The 18,309-nt window shown below is 48.7% G+C and overlaps 1 protein-coding gene across 1 annotated transcript in view; it reads right to left on the bottom strand.

Moving 5' to 3' along the window:
- The window catches only part of GSPT1 (G1 to S phase transition 1), a 647,462-nt gene that overhangs the window by 482,204 nt on the left and 146,949 nt on the right, over positions 1–18,309 (bottom strand). Inside the window, exon 5 of the mRNA XM_069645596.1 lies at positions 15,524–15,557. Coding sequence (XP_069501697.1) covers positions 15,524–15,557 — 34 coding nt within the window. The remainder of the gene's footprint in view (positions 1–15,523; positions 15,558–18,309) is intronic.

The following is an 18,309-nucleotide window of genomic DNA, read 5'->3' as shown; positions in this document are numbered from 1 at the left end:
TTTCGGCCCTCTGTCAAAATCAGTTGTGCACCCCTGCGCTACAGGTACCGGTTCAATAGCACCTTTCTCCAGCAGGGTTAAAATCTCCTATATAAGGAGCGGATCTGGAACCTTCAAAGAGTTGTTCCGTGGTGGATGACTAAGGTTTTTGCAGGAAAGGTAGGCAGTAACCTTGGACAACTGTTCCCAATGCCCAAGCATCTGAAGTAATAGCCTGCCATTCTATCAGATGCTGTGACAACCTGCCTCCTACTGCCGTCTTGTATTGCAAGACCCCAGAGAGGTTTTGGAGCGGCTGAGGGAAAGGCAGCCCCTGCTGTTGCGGTCTTAGTCCCTCTACCCCATCCACCAGAGGGGAATCATCTTTTACCTCTTTGAGCTGGCTGTCTTCTGCCTCTTCCGAAATGCAGAATAGCGAAAGGACCTACACCTCCAGGGCACACCTGTGGGGCCGTTTGGAGTTTCTTTTTGCAGCTCCAAGGGATTTGGCTGCCGCCTTGGAAGTTTGCAGCTTCTTTAAACTCTCATCAGCTTTATTATAAAATAGATGTGTGCCATCAAAGGGCATGTTGAGAAGTCTGGACTGAACGTCTGGGGCAAATATACCACGCAAACCTGCAGAACTGCACTAGCCGTCATGGCTCTGCTGATGCTGTCAACCCAGTGAAGACCAGTTTGGAGGGATTCGTACATGGAGTCCTTCCCATCCGTGACAAGGTTAAAGAAACCATCTCTTTCTTGTCCTTCGGGGATGTGGTCAGCAGTCATAGAAATACAGTCCCAATGGGTGTGGGTAAACCTTGCCAGCGTGCACGTAGCATTAGCAGATTTTAACGCCATACTACCGCCCAAGAAAACCTTGTCCATGGCATCGTTTGTGGTATAGGCATTTTGTTTGCCAGAAGAGGTACTACCAGGCATTCTGGTGTTGGATGTTTCGAAAGGTACAGAGTGTCAGAAATTGAAGCTCTGTATTTGGCTTTTAGCCTCTTATTGACTGCCGGGGCAACTTTTAAGTGTTTCCCTGTTGGAAGCTACCATCCACTGCAGAGCCTTAGGGAATGGCACAAAAGGGTCTTCCTGTGGTACGTTGTCCAGTATGTCCGTTAAATCATCCTGTCCAAAAAGAAGCGTGGGCCTGGACCATCCCATATATTCCATTACTCTAGTCATGAGTTGCCTGTAGTTGCCTTCGGCATGATCCCCTGGATCTGCCTTAGCAAATTCAACTTCTGGGGCAAGTGTCAATGCCACTTGCCTCATGTAGAGAGTCCTGTAGGTTCTTTATCCGAGACTCTTCGGATATCAGTTCTTCTGGTACAGAAGGTGTCCCACATGGTCTTTCCTCGTCAGATGAGTGTTCAGCACCCTCATAGATTGAAGAAAGTTTTAAAATACTCTGAACGAGGGTGAAGACTATAAATCCTCTCAAAAGAGGAGGAGGGCGCCAAGGACGTCATAATGGGAGCTGACAGTGTCGAAATCGTCGAAGTTGACGTCAACGGCTTTAAAGGTTTCCACAAAGTCATCAATGGCTTTGACACAAACGTCGAGGTCTTCAAGGATAGCGTCGAGGGAATTGTCAAATACAGCGTCGAGGAGGTTGACACTTGAGGCGCCAATGGTTTCTCCTTCGATTTTGGCATCAAGGACGCACTCGTCGGGCTTGCAGTATGGATTTCTTTCGACATCGATGACGATTTTTTTGCGTGTCAGATGCTCTCTCTCGACTCAAGGGATTAGATGGCTCTTGAGGAGTTTCCACTGTTGGGGGTCGAGGACTGTGCTTCCCAGGTGTTTTGTCTGGGGTCTCGCCTGTAGGTGTTTGAGGGGAGCAAGGCCGCTTTCTCGAACACCATCATACTCATTCTGAATTCCTCCCATTGGGCTGGGGTACTATGCTTTGAGGGACAAACAACTCTTTCGAGTGAACTAGAGGAGGTGGACGGCGATCTATGGCGCCTCTTTTTACCATACCTCGAAGACGAGGAATGATGCGACCCCACTTCGTGACCGCAAACATTCATGTTTTTTATGAGAGGGAGACGAAGGTTTCGACTCATCAGAAGATTTACGTTTGGCCGGGGTAATAGATTTTGGAGGCCTACCTCTCACCAAATTCCCTCTGCGCTCCCTCAAGGCCTTGGCAGTCATCGACATGCATTCGTCGCACTCCAAATACGGATGTTCTGCCCCTAGACCACAGGCAGATCCTGTGGGGGTCAGTCATGGACATTTTTGCATCGCTGTCGCAGCATTTTTTACAACTGGACCGAGGAGTCGACAGAGCGTATGATGAAGCCATCTTGCCGAAAACTCGAAGACTTTTCTCAGGAAACTCGAAGAAATTCAAAGAATCACACAGAACCAAGCGTTACGTTAAATAAGCTGTGAGCATGGAAAAAATGATAAGTTAATCACCGTAGTGACTAACGTAGTCTTAGCCCCATTTCCTCCATACTGAATGGGCATCCCGTCCAAGGCACGTGAGACGGAACCTTTTTCACCAGAAAAAAAACCTTCCCCTTTTAAATTTAGAGGCGCGCGGGGGTGCGGCCCTGGGAGCATGCGCTGTCCTGGCCCAGCCCTCCGGCACCACACCTCAGTCCCCATAGACCAGTCGACAATGGATGAACCTTGCCGAATAACACCAGTTTTATTGGGGGCGGGGGGGATGGTGGGACGTATGGAGGAAAGGGGACTAAGGACTAAGAGTATGTTAGTCACTACGGTGAGCAACTTATAATTTACTCCCCTTACCCCATACTGCATGGGCGATTAGAATGGAGTGTAGCCCCAGGGTGAAGAGGGGCCCCTCCGTAAGTAAACAGGTTTCTAAGAACCGACTGTCAGAAAGCCATGCGCCCGACTTAGACTCGGCGTCCAAACAGTAGTGCTTGCAGAAAGCCTATGGGGTAGCCCATGTGGCTGCCCTGCTTATGACTTGCCAGGGGACACGCCGCTGGAAAGCAATGGCTGTTGCCTTGGCTCTGACCACATGGGCGTGCATGTTGGCCGGAGGTGGCCTATGTTGTTCCTCCTAAGCTTCTTTGATGGCCGAGAACATCCAAAGGGCTATGGAGGCCTGATACCCCAGTCTTGATCCACTGAAGGTGACAAACAGTGCGTCCGACTTGCGGAAGTCCTTGGTCCTATCCAAGTAGATTTTCAGTGCACGCCTGACAGAGGCAGAGCAGAACTCTGTGCCTCATCCTTATGATCGGCAAAAAACATAGGCAACAGTATTTCTTCGTTCAGATGGCAACACTATTTCTTCTTTTAGATGAAATGAAGAAGGCACCTTAGGTAGGAATGCCGGGTGTGCCTGCAGGACTTTGTCCTTGTGAAACGCCGTATAGGGTTCTGAGGTGAACAGCGCCTGGATTTCGCAAACTCTGCAAGCCGAAGTGAGGCCGACTAGCAAGGCCGTCTTAATGGTGTCCAGACTGATGTCCGCAGATGCCACTGGCTCAAATGGTTTGTGAGCCAGGGCCCCCAAAACTAGGAGGAGGTCCCACACCGGGTGCGGCCTCTTCATGGGCGGGTACAGTCTGGCGAGTCCCGTCAAATGCTTCTTGACAATCGGGTTGGAAGAGGAGATCTCTTCCTCAGAGTTTCTGTGGGCCCCAATGGCTGCCAGATGCATGCGGCAAGTGTCTACCTGCACGCCAGAGTGTGCGAGGTACGCCGTCCAATGTACACGCAAGGGGGTTGATATCCTTAAGAGTCTACCCAGTGGCAGAACCTGGTCCACTTGCTCTTATACTGGGCCCTAGTAGTCTATTGATGTGGTACTCCTGCTCCTTCCGGGTCCAGGTGCCATGGATGCAGTGATTGTCTAGGGTGGCCCCCGATCCCTTGAGGGAGGAGTCCGTAGTGATGGTGACCTGCAGGGTAGGTTGCCTGAAGGGCTTGCCCGCCAGCAGGTTTCAGTCCCGGGAACACCATGTGAGGTCCGGGTGAAGAGAAGGAGGAACATTGATCATCTCCACCTGAGAGCCCCGCTCCTGGTTCCATGATGCCGCGTAGTGCATCTGTATCCTTCTCATGTGGGGTCGGCCAGAGGACCGCTGCCATGAGACTCAGTAGGTGTTGGTACCACCAGGCCGATGTCACTTCTCTGCTGAGGAATTGCGCAGTGGCCCTCTTGATTGCTGTGATCTTGTCTTCCGAAGGTAAAAAACACTCTCGCAGCACGTGTCCCAGATGAGCCCCAAGAGTTAGTCTCTGCGTAGGCTGCAGCTGCAACTTCTTGAGATTGAGCGAAAAGCCAAGATCATGCAGTGTGTTCATAAGAGCGTGGGAAGTGAGGTGCACCGCTTCCTGAGATGGAGCCCGGTTGAGCCAGTCGTCGAGGTGCGGGTAGATGTGGTGGTCGTGAGGCGGGCCGCCATTGTATTCATCAGCTTGGTAAAGACCATGGGGGCCGAGTTGAGGCCGAAGGGAAGCACCTTGTATTGGAAATGGTAGCCCCTGATCCTGAATCATAGAAAAGAACCATGAGGCTGCCAAATCAGGACGTGTAGGTACGCGTCCTTCAGATCCAGGGAGCGCATCCAGTCTCCATTGCACAGTGTTTCCGCTATTAAAATTGGCATAACCATCTTGAATTTTGGTTGAGGGTGCAAAGATCCAGCACAACTCTCTGCACCGGCTGGTTCTTTTTCTGAATGGCGAAAATCCTGCAGTAGAAGCCCAAGCCGCGCTGGGAGGCTGGGACTTCCTCCACTGCCTGTCTCTTGACGAGCGACTGGATCTCCACCCACAGAGATGCTGTCCCGATCTGTGGGGGAGGAGAGGAAGGTACCGGTAGACGGTACACCGTGGAGACTACTAGAGGATCCAGGGGTCTGCAAAATTCTGGCACCGAAAACGCACCTGAGAGGCAATCCTGCGCCCCCACTGAAGACACGTGGGCCCGAAGGGGCGTGTCATGCCCTTTTTTCCCTTCTGAGTCTATTGCAGAGGAGGGGGGGGAGTGGAAGTAACCCTTGCCACCCCATTTTTGTTGTTTCCCCCGATGCTGGCTCAGAACGGTCAGGTTGCCAGGACCTCCGTTCTTGGAAGTCCCGGAACCCGCCGAACGGCCTGACCCTTGTCAGGGCGTCGCTACGACTGGGAGTGGGCACTGGGCGTGGTCTTCGTAAGAATAGAGAATGACTTTGCGGTCTGCAAGCTGCATTTCTTACCTAAATCTACATCCATGGTGGAGTGGAAGCGGTCACTACCCTCGAATGGAAGGTCCAAAATTTGTTCCTGGATATCGGGATTAAATTGAATAGCTCGGAGCCAGGCCGTTCTTCTCATCTCCGTGGCAATGCAGATGGCCCGGCCAGAGGCATCTATGTGGGCCACTGAGTACTCCCAGATTATCCTGCTCTACCAGCTTGGCTTCTCGTAGGCCTGCCTTAAAGCATGCTTGGCTCTGCACCAGAAGGTCTGGGAGGAAATCTGCATTCCACTCCTTGCCTAGCAGCGAAGACTAGGTGGCCGAGGACGACTGAGGCGAAAGCAAGAGTGTATCCCCCCCACCATCTGCCTATGCCTGGCGTCCAGGCACCGAGTGATAGGCTGGGCCAAGAGTGGCTTCAGCCACCCCTTCCTGGCCAGGGCGACTAAGTCTTTCTGCATCGGGATCCCCGTTTTTGGAGGGGGATCTTAGGGGGAGGACTTCTGCTAAGACCCCCCCCCCCCTCGGGCTGCTCTACCTCGGGTTTGAGGAAAGCCCAAATACTCTGCCAAACCTGCAAGGCGTTCGTAGAAGGCCCTGGCTGAAGATGGCATGTTGGGGTCCTCCTCCCCATCTGTGTCCACCAGTGTGCTAGGAGGGTCCGGAACTGGTGGAGAGGTGCTGGCCGCTGTGGGCTGCGGAGTGGAGACCGGAACCGGTGGCAGCTGCAGGGGCTGGTGTGGAGCTGCATGTGCTGTGGGAGGCAGGGAAGCCGGAATCGGAGGATTCGGCTGGGGAAGCGGTGGCTGCGCTGGGGCCTGCGGCACCGGAGCCATAGGATGAATGACTACGGGCGCCGGTGGTGAGACCAGAGGGAGCATGTCCCTGATGGCTTGCCGAAGGATGGCCCCCGTCTGGGGAGTTTGCATCTGCCCTAGGAACCTTTCAAAGAATCTGGCCTCTGAGGCTGTAGAGGTGGCATGAGATATTGACAGTGGCAGAAAAGGCTGCTGGGGCCGAGGCGTACACTGCCTCGGGTGCAGGAACGGCAGGGGCACCCAGTTGATCATGAAGTAAAATGAAACTAAGAAAATAAGAATGGGCCACATTTGCGGTCTGGAATTGCCAGTGTTAAAGAAAACTGGCTGATCTGTCTGAGTACACTAAACACGTATGGTGATAAAACAGTAATGGCGAGGAATGGAGACAGGAGAGATGAAAAACAGAGTTCACAGTAATTGAAAGCAAAGAAAGGGGAGGATAAAACAGTAGGTGGACACTTTTTTTAAACTTCTTTTTATTGTTTTAAATAGTTGAAAACAGACACTCACAGAACTTGATCCCCCCCAACCCAACCCCCAACATAGCCATAACGCCCGCTGCCACCCCCACCCCCCATCCCTTTCTCTTCCGGAGAGTCAGCCATGAAGATCCAACAGTTTGAGTCTCTGGGGTTGTCATTGCTCCCTGAAATCCCCTTTTAAGTAGGCCATGGTCTCTCCCCAGTCCGATGAAGTTCTCCAAATTGTTGTTAACCGTTGTAGCCCATTCCATCGATACTATCTCCCACATTTTCCTCAGCCAGTCTTGCTCCGTTGGAATAATGGGGCTCTTCCACCTCTGGGCGATTAGGGCCATCGCAGCTAATATGAAGACGACTTTTGCCTTGAATTGCCCTCTCCCCCTTCCCCTCCCCCCCCCGCCTCTCGCTGCCTGCCCATTAGGATTTCCTGGGGGTCCTGACTTGCACCCTCCCCAAACACCTAGTCTTGTACCCGTGAGATGTCTCTCCAGAAGGGTCTTATGTTGGGACAATCCCAAACATGCGCCTCCATACCCTCCTCGCCACAACCCCTCCAGCATGTCCCAGACGTTGTTGGATATATTGGGTGCAGGCGTGTAGTGTCAGCCATACACGTACTTGTACCAGGCCTCCTGAAGTTGAAAAGCCCTAGCCACCTTCGGGGTCAACCTCCACAGCCGCCCCCAGTCAACCCCTTTGTTATGGCGCTCATATACAGGTGAGAAGGTCTCAAACTGCGCGGGAGCCACAGCACCTCCCCTAGGTGATGCCGAGCCACCGCTCTATCTATTTTAACCCACTGTTTGTCATATTCCACCAAGAACCATTCTCGGATTACCCTGAGCTGCGCAGCCTCATAATATCGGCAAAAGTTTGATAAGGCCAGGCCCCCCTCTCCCTTAGATGCCGTCAGTCGTTTGGCCAAGCGCGGCCTCTTGCCTTCCCAGATGAAGTCCTTGACTGCCCTATCTAGTTCCTTGAAAAAGCTAGCTGGGCTGGTCAACCGAACAGCCAGAAATAGGTAAAGCAACCGAGGGAGAACCACCATTTTGAGTGCCAAACCTCTTCCCAACCACAAAATCCTTAGGGAACTCCATTTCATGAGATCTTTTTTAATAGCCGTCAGCATGGGGGAATAATTTGCCCCGTATCATCCCGCCAACTGGGAGTGCGGGGGTAACCCTGATCCCTAGATATCGTATCCCAGGATCTGCATCGCTGCAACAGGACAGAATCCAGCTGGACCACTATTCTTCAAACTAGAGGGTTCAGACGTGGGGTACTTACCTCATTGACTTAAGCTTTGCTCTTCTCAGTTGAGACTTGCAGTGGCTACTTTTGTTTTCAACCCTGCTTTGCTTTCCACAAGTGTAACATCTTGTGACCCTTCAAGTGATTTATACAAAACTCTAACTTTGTGCAAGACTTTTATTAACGACAAAGTGCCTCAGCTCCATAGACTGTGTTCCAATTGACTTTGGCCGTCCTGGCTTCCTAAAGACTCTTCTAGTCCATTGACTGATATTTTCAGTCCCTCAGATGTGATAACTTGTGTTTAGACGGTTATTGCTGGGAAGGGTTCTGTCTAGACTTCAGTGGAAGATTTAAGTATACTCGCATGCCCGGAGAACCTGTTTCACCTTTTTCCTTCATTTAACCTCAGAATCTGCAAAGTGTACTAGTGATATATAAATGCAATTGCTGTCCTCCTGAATGAAGTCACCTCCGGGTGTAGGAAGTGTGTAAAAACCATCTCTAAAGAGTATCCACTCAACGTATGACGATTATGGAAAAGTATTTTAAAGTATATTTGATTGTTACATATCTTGCCCTTTTTAAAGAACGCTTATTTTAAAAAATGTACGTTGAATAACTATTTATAACTGAAACCTTGAGTATAAGCGTTACTTGGCTACGTGTATTTGCGAATTTCATTGCTACAGCTTTACAGCTCACATTTACCCCTCTTGAGATAAGCCTGGCTGCTCACTCACACTACCAACTTGTGTAGTACAGCCCTATACCAAAAGGTAGGTTACCCAATACCAAGTAGACAAGTGTTGCATAGTCTCACACAGCGTTACTACATCAATAATTGCCTAACACCCAACCTCTATGGTTATCCTGAGTGTTTGGTACTGTAGTTTATCCCCCTAGTTGGCAGGTATGTTGAGGCGTGCATGCCCTCCTCTGTGAGACTCCATTGGTTTGTGTATCTAGCGGTTTTCCGCTGGTTACCCTGCCCTGCGGCTGGTAAAGTTTTGCCTAGATGACCTGTCCCTCACTGCCCATCCGGTGGGTGCCCCACCTATCAAGGTTCCCTTTAAGATTGGCGTTGTGTGGACATTGCTGGGCGATGCGCACCCACCCCCGCATTGATAATGGAGGTTAGGATTATGGTTTCCTCCCGGGGGATTCAGGTTTCCCTTTGGGTCCCTGCTTCCTAGATGTTGCCTCCTGAATCTAGAGCAGAGAGTCAGGTTTTGAGTAGTCCTCTGAACTCCAGAAGATCTCTGTGTTGCGTATGTTTCTTGGTAGGTTATTCCAGGTTAAGGCTGCCAGGTGAGTGAAAGATGAAACTCTGAATTTTCTTTTATTGTATGGTTTTGGTTTTAAGCGAATGTCGTTGCTTGATCCGAGTGATCTTGTCGGATGGTAGACTTACTTTTTCCTTTAGGAACTCTGCTCCTTGGACTGCTCTGTGCGTTATGCACATTGTTTTTAACTTTATTCTCTCTTTTATTGGTAGCCAGTGTTGCATTTTCAGCACTGGTGTGATGTGTTCTCTTCGTGGTAATCCGAGCAGCGGTCTTGCCGCAGCGTTATGTATGCGCCGACATTTTTTTGACAGTCATTCTGGCATCCCTAGGTACAGGCTGTTGACATACTCTGGACATCAGTGCAATGATGGTGAGTGTTTTGTGGGTGAAAGAGGAACAGTAGGATGCTTTTTAATGCGTGTAGCAGGAAGAAACATTTCTTGAGTATGGCAGTTACTTGTGGCTCAAGTGTAAAGTCGTCGTCCATCAAGAATCCCAGAATTTTTACTATCGTTGATGGAGTTGGTGCTGTACCCAGATCCGTCAGCCATGGGATGTAGAAGGTTGATCGATGGAGCACAAGGCCCGATTTACCGTAAAATAGAGTAGTACTCTTCCAAAAAGCACAAAACACAGTAAAAGCTTGACAGCTAAACACGAGGAGTCCCTACACTTGAACGTGTGGTAAAAATCTGAAGATGGCTGCCAGAGGAGGGGCTTAGGTAGAGAGCAGTCATGGGCTGGGGGCAGAATGACCCAGACCTCAGTGATTGGTTATTAGGAGAAAGACAGTTCAGAAGTGTAACAGATTTTCTTTTTACTGAGGTTTCCCAGCCTGCCAACGGAGAATATTCATGAGCATGTGAATCCATGCCAGACCCCATGCTGGGGAACCAATGAATCGTCGTGTACTTGGTGACTATGAATTGCACGATGAGGGCTTAGTTGTCCACCTGATGTTAGAAGCCCAATCACAACCCCTGTTGGTATAGAACGTATATGTTCCCTGTAAGCTTATGACATCCCCACATAGGTTTTTGTAGTCTGTCAAGTAGTGTGACGTCAAGGATTATGAATATGGACTATAAAAGTAGTGTTTATGAAATTCATTGAGAACTCGAGCAAATGTCCGTTGATGTCCGTTATAACTCCCCGTTTTAGATAATTGCAAATAAAACAGTACTATGTTTTGCCAACTTCCTTAGTCAGTTTGATTATTGATGTATGAGCAGGTTCTGCATCCCCATCCATCTTTAAGTATTGTTACCTCGTCTTAAAGAGCCCAAGTCTATGGGTTTGCGTGTCTCCTGTGGGGTTGGCGGCTTGAAAAGCCCCCTGCATCACACTAGTAAGCAGAGGGGCAGGAAAGAAACCCCACGTCTCCGTGGGGCAATGGGCGGCCCTGGCAATTCGCTCAAAATTCATGAAGAACAAACCAGGGTCCTTGCCAGTCTGATATTTCTTTAACACAGAGAGGGGGTGGGGGGGTTGGTGGTAGTCGAAGCGCTTCCCGGCTCTGGTCTTGAGCAGTGCCTTGTATTTAGAGCAGCTGCTGCAAAGTTTGGCAGTCTGCCTGTGCCTGGTGCCCTTGCACCTGAATCAGCTGTTGTAGCCGTTGCTGGTCTTCTGCCAGCGTCTTAATGGTCTCCATGAGGGGGGGTGGGTGGTTACCTTATTCCACCACTGTGAAGATCAGGCTGGCGACGTTTTGCCTTAAAGAAAAGTCATTCAGGTTGCAAAGCTGCTCGATCAAGGCAGAGCTCAACAATTCGATAATCTTCTCAGGAGTTTTTAACTAATTCTGGAGTACGGATGCCATCTGTTCGTCCGCCGAATGGCACCTTAGTATGCCCAGTGGAATCCCTGGTCTTCCTTTCTCCAACGTTCTGCGTCTCTCTCGGCCTGCAGTCCCAAGGAAAAGAACACAAAAAAACATTAGCGCTCCCGCAATGAGCCGGACCCTTTCCGACCACCATCCAATCAGCAGGGTCTTTGGACGCTGCGCTGCGTACGGTGCTCCAGCTGACTTCATCCCACCCACTTGGGCGGTACCTTCCATTGGGTAGCGAACCCTTATCCAAGCCTAGCTCCAGTCCAGAGCGACACCCGACCTCAACAGGGCTAGGGACAGCCACATTTGCGATACAGGGCAGTTTACAGGACCTGGACAACCCCTCCCACCAAACCGTGAGTACGGACTGTCCATACGACGATAGAGTTGTGTGTGTGCGTGTCTCTCTCTCGTTAGCCAGGGACGAGAGGTAACATGGGAGTTGGGACATTGCGGGGTAAGATGCACCATGGGAAGCGTAGTTCGTGGCCAGACCTGGGACATAGCTGATGTAACCTCACATATGGTTACTAACGCCAATAGTTTTTAATGGTGTCTGTTTAACCAAAAGGGTCTTACGGTGTCTCTCTTGTGGCATTCTGGGAAGGACCAGGGGGACAGAACAACATTGTACCTTTTGCTGTAGGTGTTCTTGGTGCTCAACAGGGTCGAGTCGGCTTCATGGCACTTTGCAGGCTTCTGTGACAGTTCAAGACGGTAGTCAGCTGCGCGTATCGGTAGGCAAGACTGATTGGCGGAAGGCTGCAGGCTGGCCTACACGACGGCTCGGGTCAGGAATAGTTGTCTCAGTGCTTTTCGGTCGTTCTGAAGAACTGGCCGAAACGTCTCAGATGTCTTTAAGCCACTGCGGCTTGAGAGCGTTGCAGTCGGTTGCTGCTCGAGGAACTCCACTGGCTCTAAAAATGTCCTAAGGTGGGTGTCGGTAGATGCTCGTCGAGTCGCTTCTCCCAGCTTCGTCAATGGGCTTGCATCGTCCTGTTAGGCAGACAGCCCAAACCTGAGGAGTTGCAGCAGCTGCCCTGCCCATGGTTTCGGGTTCAGAGACCTTCTGGCACTTCCTATCCAGGAAGCTTACTGCAGGGCACGCTGCGCGCTGGCTGGGTACAGGTTCTGGTTTTGGGGATGGATCTTGCTTCCCTCTTTGGAAATCCTGGCCTTCTTCACTGGCGGAAGATGTAAGGCAGACTGTACCTTCAGCCAGGGTCCAAGGTTGAGATTTTCTTTGTTACTTCTGGTGAAGTCTACAGATCTCCCAAAAGAGGGGCTCAGCCCTCTTTTAAAGCCAAGTGGGCCACAGTGATTGGTGCAGGCTTAGCCTACCTTAATGAAAGAATCCTGGGGTCCTTACCAACAATCTCTTGTATGCGTGTGGTAAAGACCAGAGTGCTTTGCAACAGGAAAGGTAAAGGGGTGAACATTGGCGATACTAAGACCCACCCAACTTCCTGTCTGTAGATCAAAGAGTCTCTCTGGTTAATGGAGATCTCTGTGGTTGTTGATTAAAGCAACAGGTGTCCTTTGAAGATGTTGCGAAACCAGACTCTCTGGCTCCTGCAACCACGTTCTTGTACCTTATGACTGGAGTGCCCCCCTACCGGGGTGACCTACTGTAAACACGCAGTCCCAGACTTGAAAGCTTGCTGTTATTGATATGGAGGATGGAAGCTGGCTTCAGGTTGACACATTATAAATGAAAGGTTGTTGGTTTCCTGTCTCCTTTGTTAACCACTGCAGCCAGGCCCCGTGTGGGCTGATTTGAAAAACCCTCTAATTGGTATGTTAATCTATGCGACCAGCTGCAGGGCCAAACAAAAGAGCTGGGCGGATCCATGGAGCCATTATTAGTTAATCAGGCTGGCCATGGCAGGGAGAAGTTTGGTCCACCCACTTCCTGGAGAGGACAGTGTACTCTTGGCTGTCACATTCCAACTAAATATGACAGGGTGGACTGTGTCTGTAAGGGTGTCCCCTCCAAGAGTACACAGGTCTATGCTTTTGTCATGGTGTGTGCATTAGTCCCACACATTTTCCAGAGGTTGGTCTACCATCATTTCATTTAAAATTTCAAATTAGTCCGGATAGTGCACACCCATCGTGTGGATGGTCGAATTACTCACAACCGCCATTCCCCTACCGTTATAACCAGTAATTTTCCCCTCCGCCCTCGCTGCTGGACCCCACCATCCTTCCCCGCCCCTTACTATTTCATTACCTCCCTCCCCCAACCTCCACCATTTTACCCCTCTACACCCACCCACCCTCTGCTCCTCCTCACATACTCCCCAAAGGCTAAAATATCCCCCCTTTCCCCAATCGCCCCGTTCCTCATTTTCAGTATAAAAGTAACTGTGCAGCAAAGGTCTGCACTAAAGTTAACGGGATAGGATGCCTAAGAGTTCACTTTCTGCAAGCGATCCTGGAAGCATGATGTTTTCCGTATGAAATTTAGCACTCGTCTGCTCCGAAACACAAATATTGATGCCTCCAGCCCATTTCTCCTTCCAAGAGATGCAGAGGAAAAGCAAAGAACAGTCTCTGGCCTCGCTCTCTTAATCGCACAAGTTCCAAGGGCGCTAAGGGCTCTTCCCTAAGTTTCCCGCCTTGGTTCAGAACACAAATGTCCAAGAGCTCAAGGGTTCCCTTCTCTAAGCTTTAGCCTCCTTCTGGATGGGCCGGGTCCTCCCTGGTCTAGGCGCAGTTGATGAGCCACACAGCCTACCCATTACAAGTCATGCAACCAGTAGTCCTTGACCAACTTCCTGACACCTTGACAATGCTTTTAAGCTCAAAAGTTGACAATAACTTGCAATATAGAAGTCTCTGTTGATTTAATATGGGTTTGCCGGTTTCACAGAAATCTGCTCATTCAGTATTTTTCTCCCACTTCGCTAGCTCTCCTCGGCTTCACTTTTATACCGCTAGCGTATTTATAGTTTATTTCAATTGGAAGCTTTCGAAGACGTGCCAGCTGCACGCGAGCGCTCCCGATACACTGCAAAGTCTTCGCTTTTCTGCTGCGCACTGGGTTTCAGCACAAATCTTTGAAACTCACTATTTGTCGCGTTCTTGTTTGTAGTCAGCAGCTTTCTGGGGCTGGAGGTCAGGGTCTTACTGCCTGCCCCTTCAACACCCCTGAAGGGCTCTCCATTCAAGGGAACAAGCCCTTCTTGGCCATGTAAAAGGGACTGCCCAACTTAATGGCTCCCTTCTTGATCTCATAATCCGGCTTCCTGGAGACAGGGCGCCCTCGCCACGCATCCACACTTCACTGCACAGGGTCTTCCTCTAGGTCCCGCTCTCTCCCGATTTTCCATGAGCTGTGCTAGCCTTCCTGCTGCTTCTGCTGCTTCAACTCTTTTTATACAACTGTGCCTCTTCAAGTGGTTTCAGGTGTGTACAATTCTCCCTGTTTGCCTGACCACAATCAAGCCAATTATTGGGAAGTGACCTGCAGATCTATAACTCTCGGGCTCCCTCTTCATTGTCCCAGTACTGTAATGGCACTCTTCATAGATAGCCTGCATTACTCTTGGGACGATCATCTTCCCAGTACTATCCTTCACTTTAGGGGGAGAAGTAGGATAAGAACGGCAATATCCTACACAAACTGAGGGAGGATAAGTTATGTCACTGTCAGAAAAGGGTGGATAATGTGCCTCTTCCTCTGTCACTCTCTCCCCAATCCCAAAGACGCTGAGCCCAGGTGATCTTCCCTCGCTAGTCTACCCGCAGGGTCGGGATCCAAGAGCGATGAACCTTCCCTGGCCACCTAAACAGAAGATCCCTGGGGAGTAGATGCGAGTAACTTCAGGTTTCTCACACACCCCGTATGATTTCCCAATGCCTGAAATAAACCACTCAGGCATGAAACTTGCCCACAAATACAGGCGCAATCCAAACACATCATAAAACACCTTTACCCTTTCCATGGAAACATGCCTGAAGCTGGCTAAATGGACACGATTTACATTAAATGTATTTCTCGCCTCTCCAACATGTGCTGCAGAAGTAATTAAATAGTAACGTATCTTGGATCTCAGAATATTAAGTCCAATGATTGTCACAGTAGCAATATAATTGAGTAGCTCCATCTTACCAGCACATGCTCGAAATACAATAACTGGGTACTGATAAAATAAGTTAGGCAAGTGCTTGCTGAAGAGATCATTGTGCAACTTAGAGTAACCACTTTGAATCCCAGCAGGGCAGACTTGGCCTGACATTGTACAGATGTTCTTAAATAGATTACCCATTACAAACCTTATAAGAGGAGAAAATCCACATGGAGCAGATCATAAAAACGGACGCTTATTCATTTTCTGCAGTGTGTGAGGGTAGGACGAGGAGTTTCTTCTGTGCAAAAATGCATTGATTTGGAAAAGCATGCAAGCACTAATGTTGCTTTCATTCATGTGCTCTTCCTTATGATACAGTAGCAGAAATTGACATTAATATTGCTGTTGAAAGGCCGCAATACAATCAGAATATATGAACATTCATAGAAAGAACTATTACAGCCAAATAATTACTGAAATATTTGGTAAAACGCCCGATTTGAAACTATAGAAATTGACTAAAATTCCCTTGCTGCTTTGGGGTTTTAAGTCTAGGAATACAGCATAAGAAAATAAAAACTAGGATTGTGAAAATGTACTTACATTATCTGCCCACCAATTGTTGATTTCCCAGCATCTGACAAACAAAACAACTGTTAATCTAAGTAATCAAGTAAAGGCAATACTGGACAGTGCAAACTGGACCAGAAACAGGTTATTTGGCATAAGAGTGTATTAAACAAGTGGTATTAGTCAAATGGCCGAGGATAGAAATAGTAATGAATAGCATGGCACATTAAAACACCTTGTGGTTAACATTAGTTCAGACGCCTTAGAGAATTGTTGCCAAGATGTCTTTTCAGAATCTACCCTGGCGGTGGATTCTGAGAGACCATCTATTTACAGCGAAAAACCACTGATGTCCATCCAAACTCAATCTAGGCCGGGTAGTAGAGCAGTAAGGCTTAGGTTCCTTGTTTGAGAGTAGTCTTGGGTGACAATGAGGAACACAACCATTGAACAAAGGATGTACAAAAATAAATTGATTAGGCTTTTGAATACACTCCAAACAATGACAACCTTGGCTAAGGGGTTCCATGTCTTAAAATCGCAGCAAAAATGACTATGCATACAAAATAGTGCGGAAAAAATGCTGTGGTTTTGCCGCCACAATCATGTAAAGGATGCGGGGGACACACGCAACTATTATACCATTTAAAGGGAGCGGGGGGGGGGGGATACCCGCAACCCCCACTCCCCTTAAATGGTAGTATGGGGTACACCTTTACCGGGTCAAATCACAGCATTTTTGCAGCAATTTCTTTTACCAGCGTCATTTTTGCCGTGATTTTATTGCCCGATATCGGCTAAGGATTGTCATACAAGTAATACTTAGACATATATATACATTCACTGGGCGTGTTAGTAATACTATCCTTTGTGTGACGTGTACTGTACCCCTGGTCCTTCTCGCGTCAATATCCCTCAGACTGTTTGTTTCTGACATGAGGTTGCACGAAGTGTAGCATGAGTACACGTGATAAAGAATAAACAGTGATAGACCAGAATACATCAATTGCGCCTTCGACTCCAGAAGGGGTTGAGGGGTGGATGAATGTGAATGTAAGCAGATGCAAGCATGAGAAATACGATTACAGTGAGTAATGTATCCCTTCTGAGGCTTGTGGATCTGCTTACATCACATGCTCTGCATAGATTAGCGAGCAGTATCTACAGAAGGAGGTGGGATGTGAGAAGGTACAGCGGCAAATAGATGTTTTAGAACTGCTTGTCCCACCTGTGAATCTGATGCATTTACACTGTGTGAGACTACACAGGACTTACTCTGCTTGGTATTAGGTAACCCACTTTTTGGTATAGGTCTGTACTAAACGCGTTGCTAGTGTGACGGAGCAGCCAGGCCTATCTCAAGAGGGGTAAATGTGAGCTGTACAAATGAAAGTAGCCAAGTACCACTTACACTCAAGGTTTCAGTTATAGTTATTTATTTAACATCAGTTTTAAATGAGCATTCTTTAAAAAGGCAAATGATTCTAACAATTCGAATAAACTTTGAAATTAATATTCAGAATCAAATAAAGCCAACAAATCATCTTTGGATATGCTCAATACACTTCTCCTACACCCTGAGGTGACTTCAATTACAAGGATAGTATTTGCATTTATATAATCACACCAACATAATTTGTAGATTCTGAGTTGCACAAAGGAAGAGTTAAGGGAAGTAAAAAGGTTATAACAATTTTTCTCAGAAAATGAGGACAACTGAATCCTCCAATGAAGTCTAGATGAGCCTTTCCATCAGTAACAGTATTCAAAAAGCTACAACCTATGGGGGGATAAGCAATACCAAAGTTAATGGATTCAGAAGGATGCCTTTGGGGAGCCAGGACACCCAAACTCATTTGGACACAGTAAATGGATCTGATGCACTCCTTGGGCAAACATCTTGCACAAAGTTAGAGAGTTCTGAAAAATCACTTGTAGGAACACAAGTTGTTAAGCCTGTGCAAAGTGAGTTGAAATCAACTCGGAAAGTAAGCAGGTGCAAGTCTCAAGTGAGACAGCACGACAAGACAAGAAGGTAAGTACCCAAAAAGCCTGAAAAAGTACCTTTGATTTGAAGAAAGGGGTCCAGCTGGATTCCATTTTGCTAAAGCCAAGCAGACCCTGGTTCCTGAGCCTCAGTCATAGGGACAAGAGGGAGGACGTCTGGGGGCTCCTGTGGCAGTACAGGAAGGTCGTCAGCAGCTACGCGTTTCCTTTGTTTCAGCAGCACTTTGCGGTTTCAGAGCTTTGCAAACAGCACTGATTCAGAGCGGTGGACACGGGTTGGGCTTTCTTTGCTCACTCGGTCCTGCACTCTGTTGAGGGGCCTCTGGATCGGAATTTTCCGTTTCTGAAAGGTCCTTAGGAGGCTACTGGTGATGTTGGCCGGATTCGTTCTGCGGCAGATGTTGCACTCTATGGACAGAGGACCCCTTGCAATGGGCTTCTACAGCAAAGGATAGGCAGAGCAAGTTGGGGATTGCGCCAAAGTGGAATTCGCCTCGGGGTTAGTTGATCCCACTAACCCAAGGGGAGAAGTCGTTCCGCGTAGCTTCTCTGCCCAAGTGTAAAAGGAATCCCAGAAAGAGATCAGAGTGGTTTTTGTTCCATGGTCCGGCCTGAAGCCTGATTGAGCAGGGTCGAAAATTTTGTTGGATTCTACAAAGTGGTTGAGCTGGGAGAATGCAGCACAGTCAATGAGTTTCGCGGGGAAATCTGTTTGAGATCGGCCTGTAATTCTTAGGGTCAAGGGGGTCGAGGGATTCCTTTTTTTAGAAGTGGTTTGACATGCATTATTTTAAAGGCCTCTGGAAAGATGG

The sequence above is a fragment of the Ambystoma mexicanum genome, chromosome 2p, assembly GCF_040938575.1.
Source record: "Ambystoma mexicanum isolate Mex_15411 chromosome 2p, UKY_AmexF1_1, whole genome shotgun sequence".
NCBI lineage: Eukaryota > Metazoa > Chordata > Amphibia > Caudata > Ambystomatidae > Ambystoma > Ambystoma mexicanum.
The sequence above is the reverse complement of the archived record's forward strand: the minus strand, read 5'-3'. Positions and strand labels throughout refer to the sequence as shown.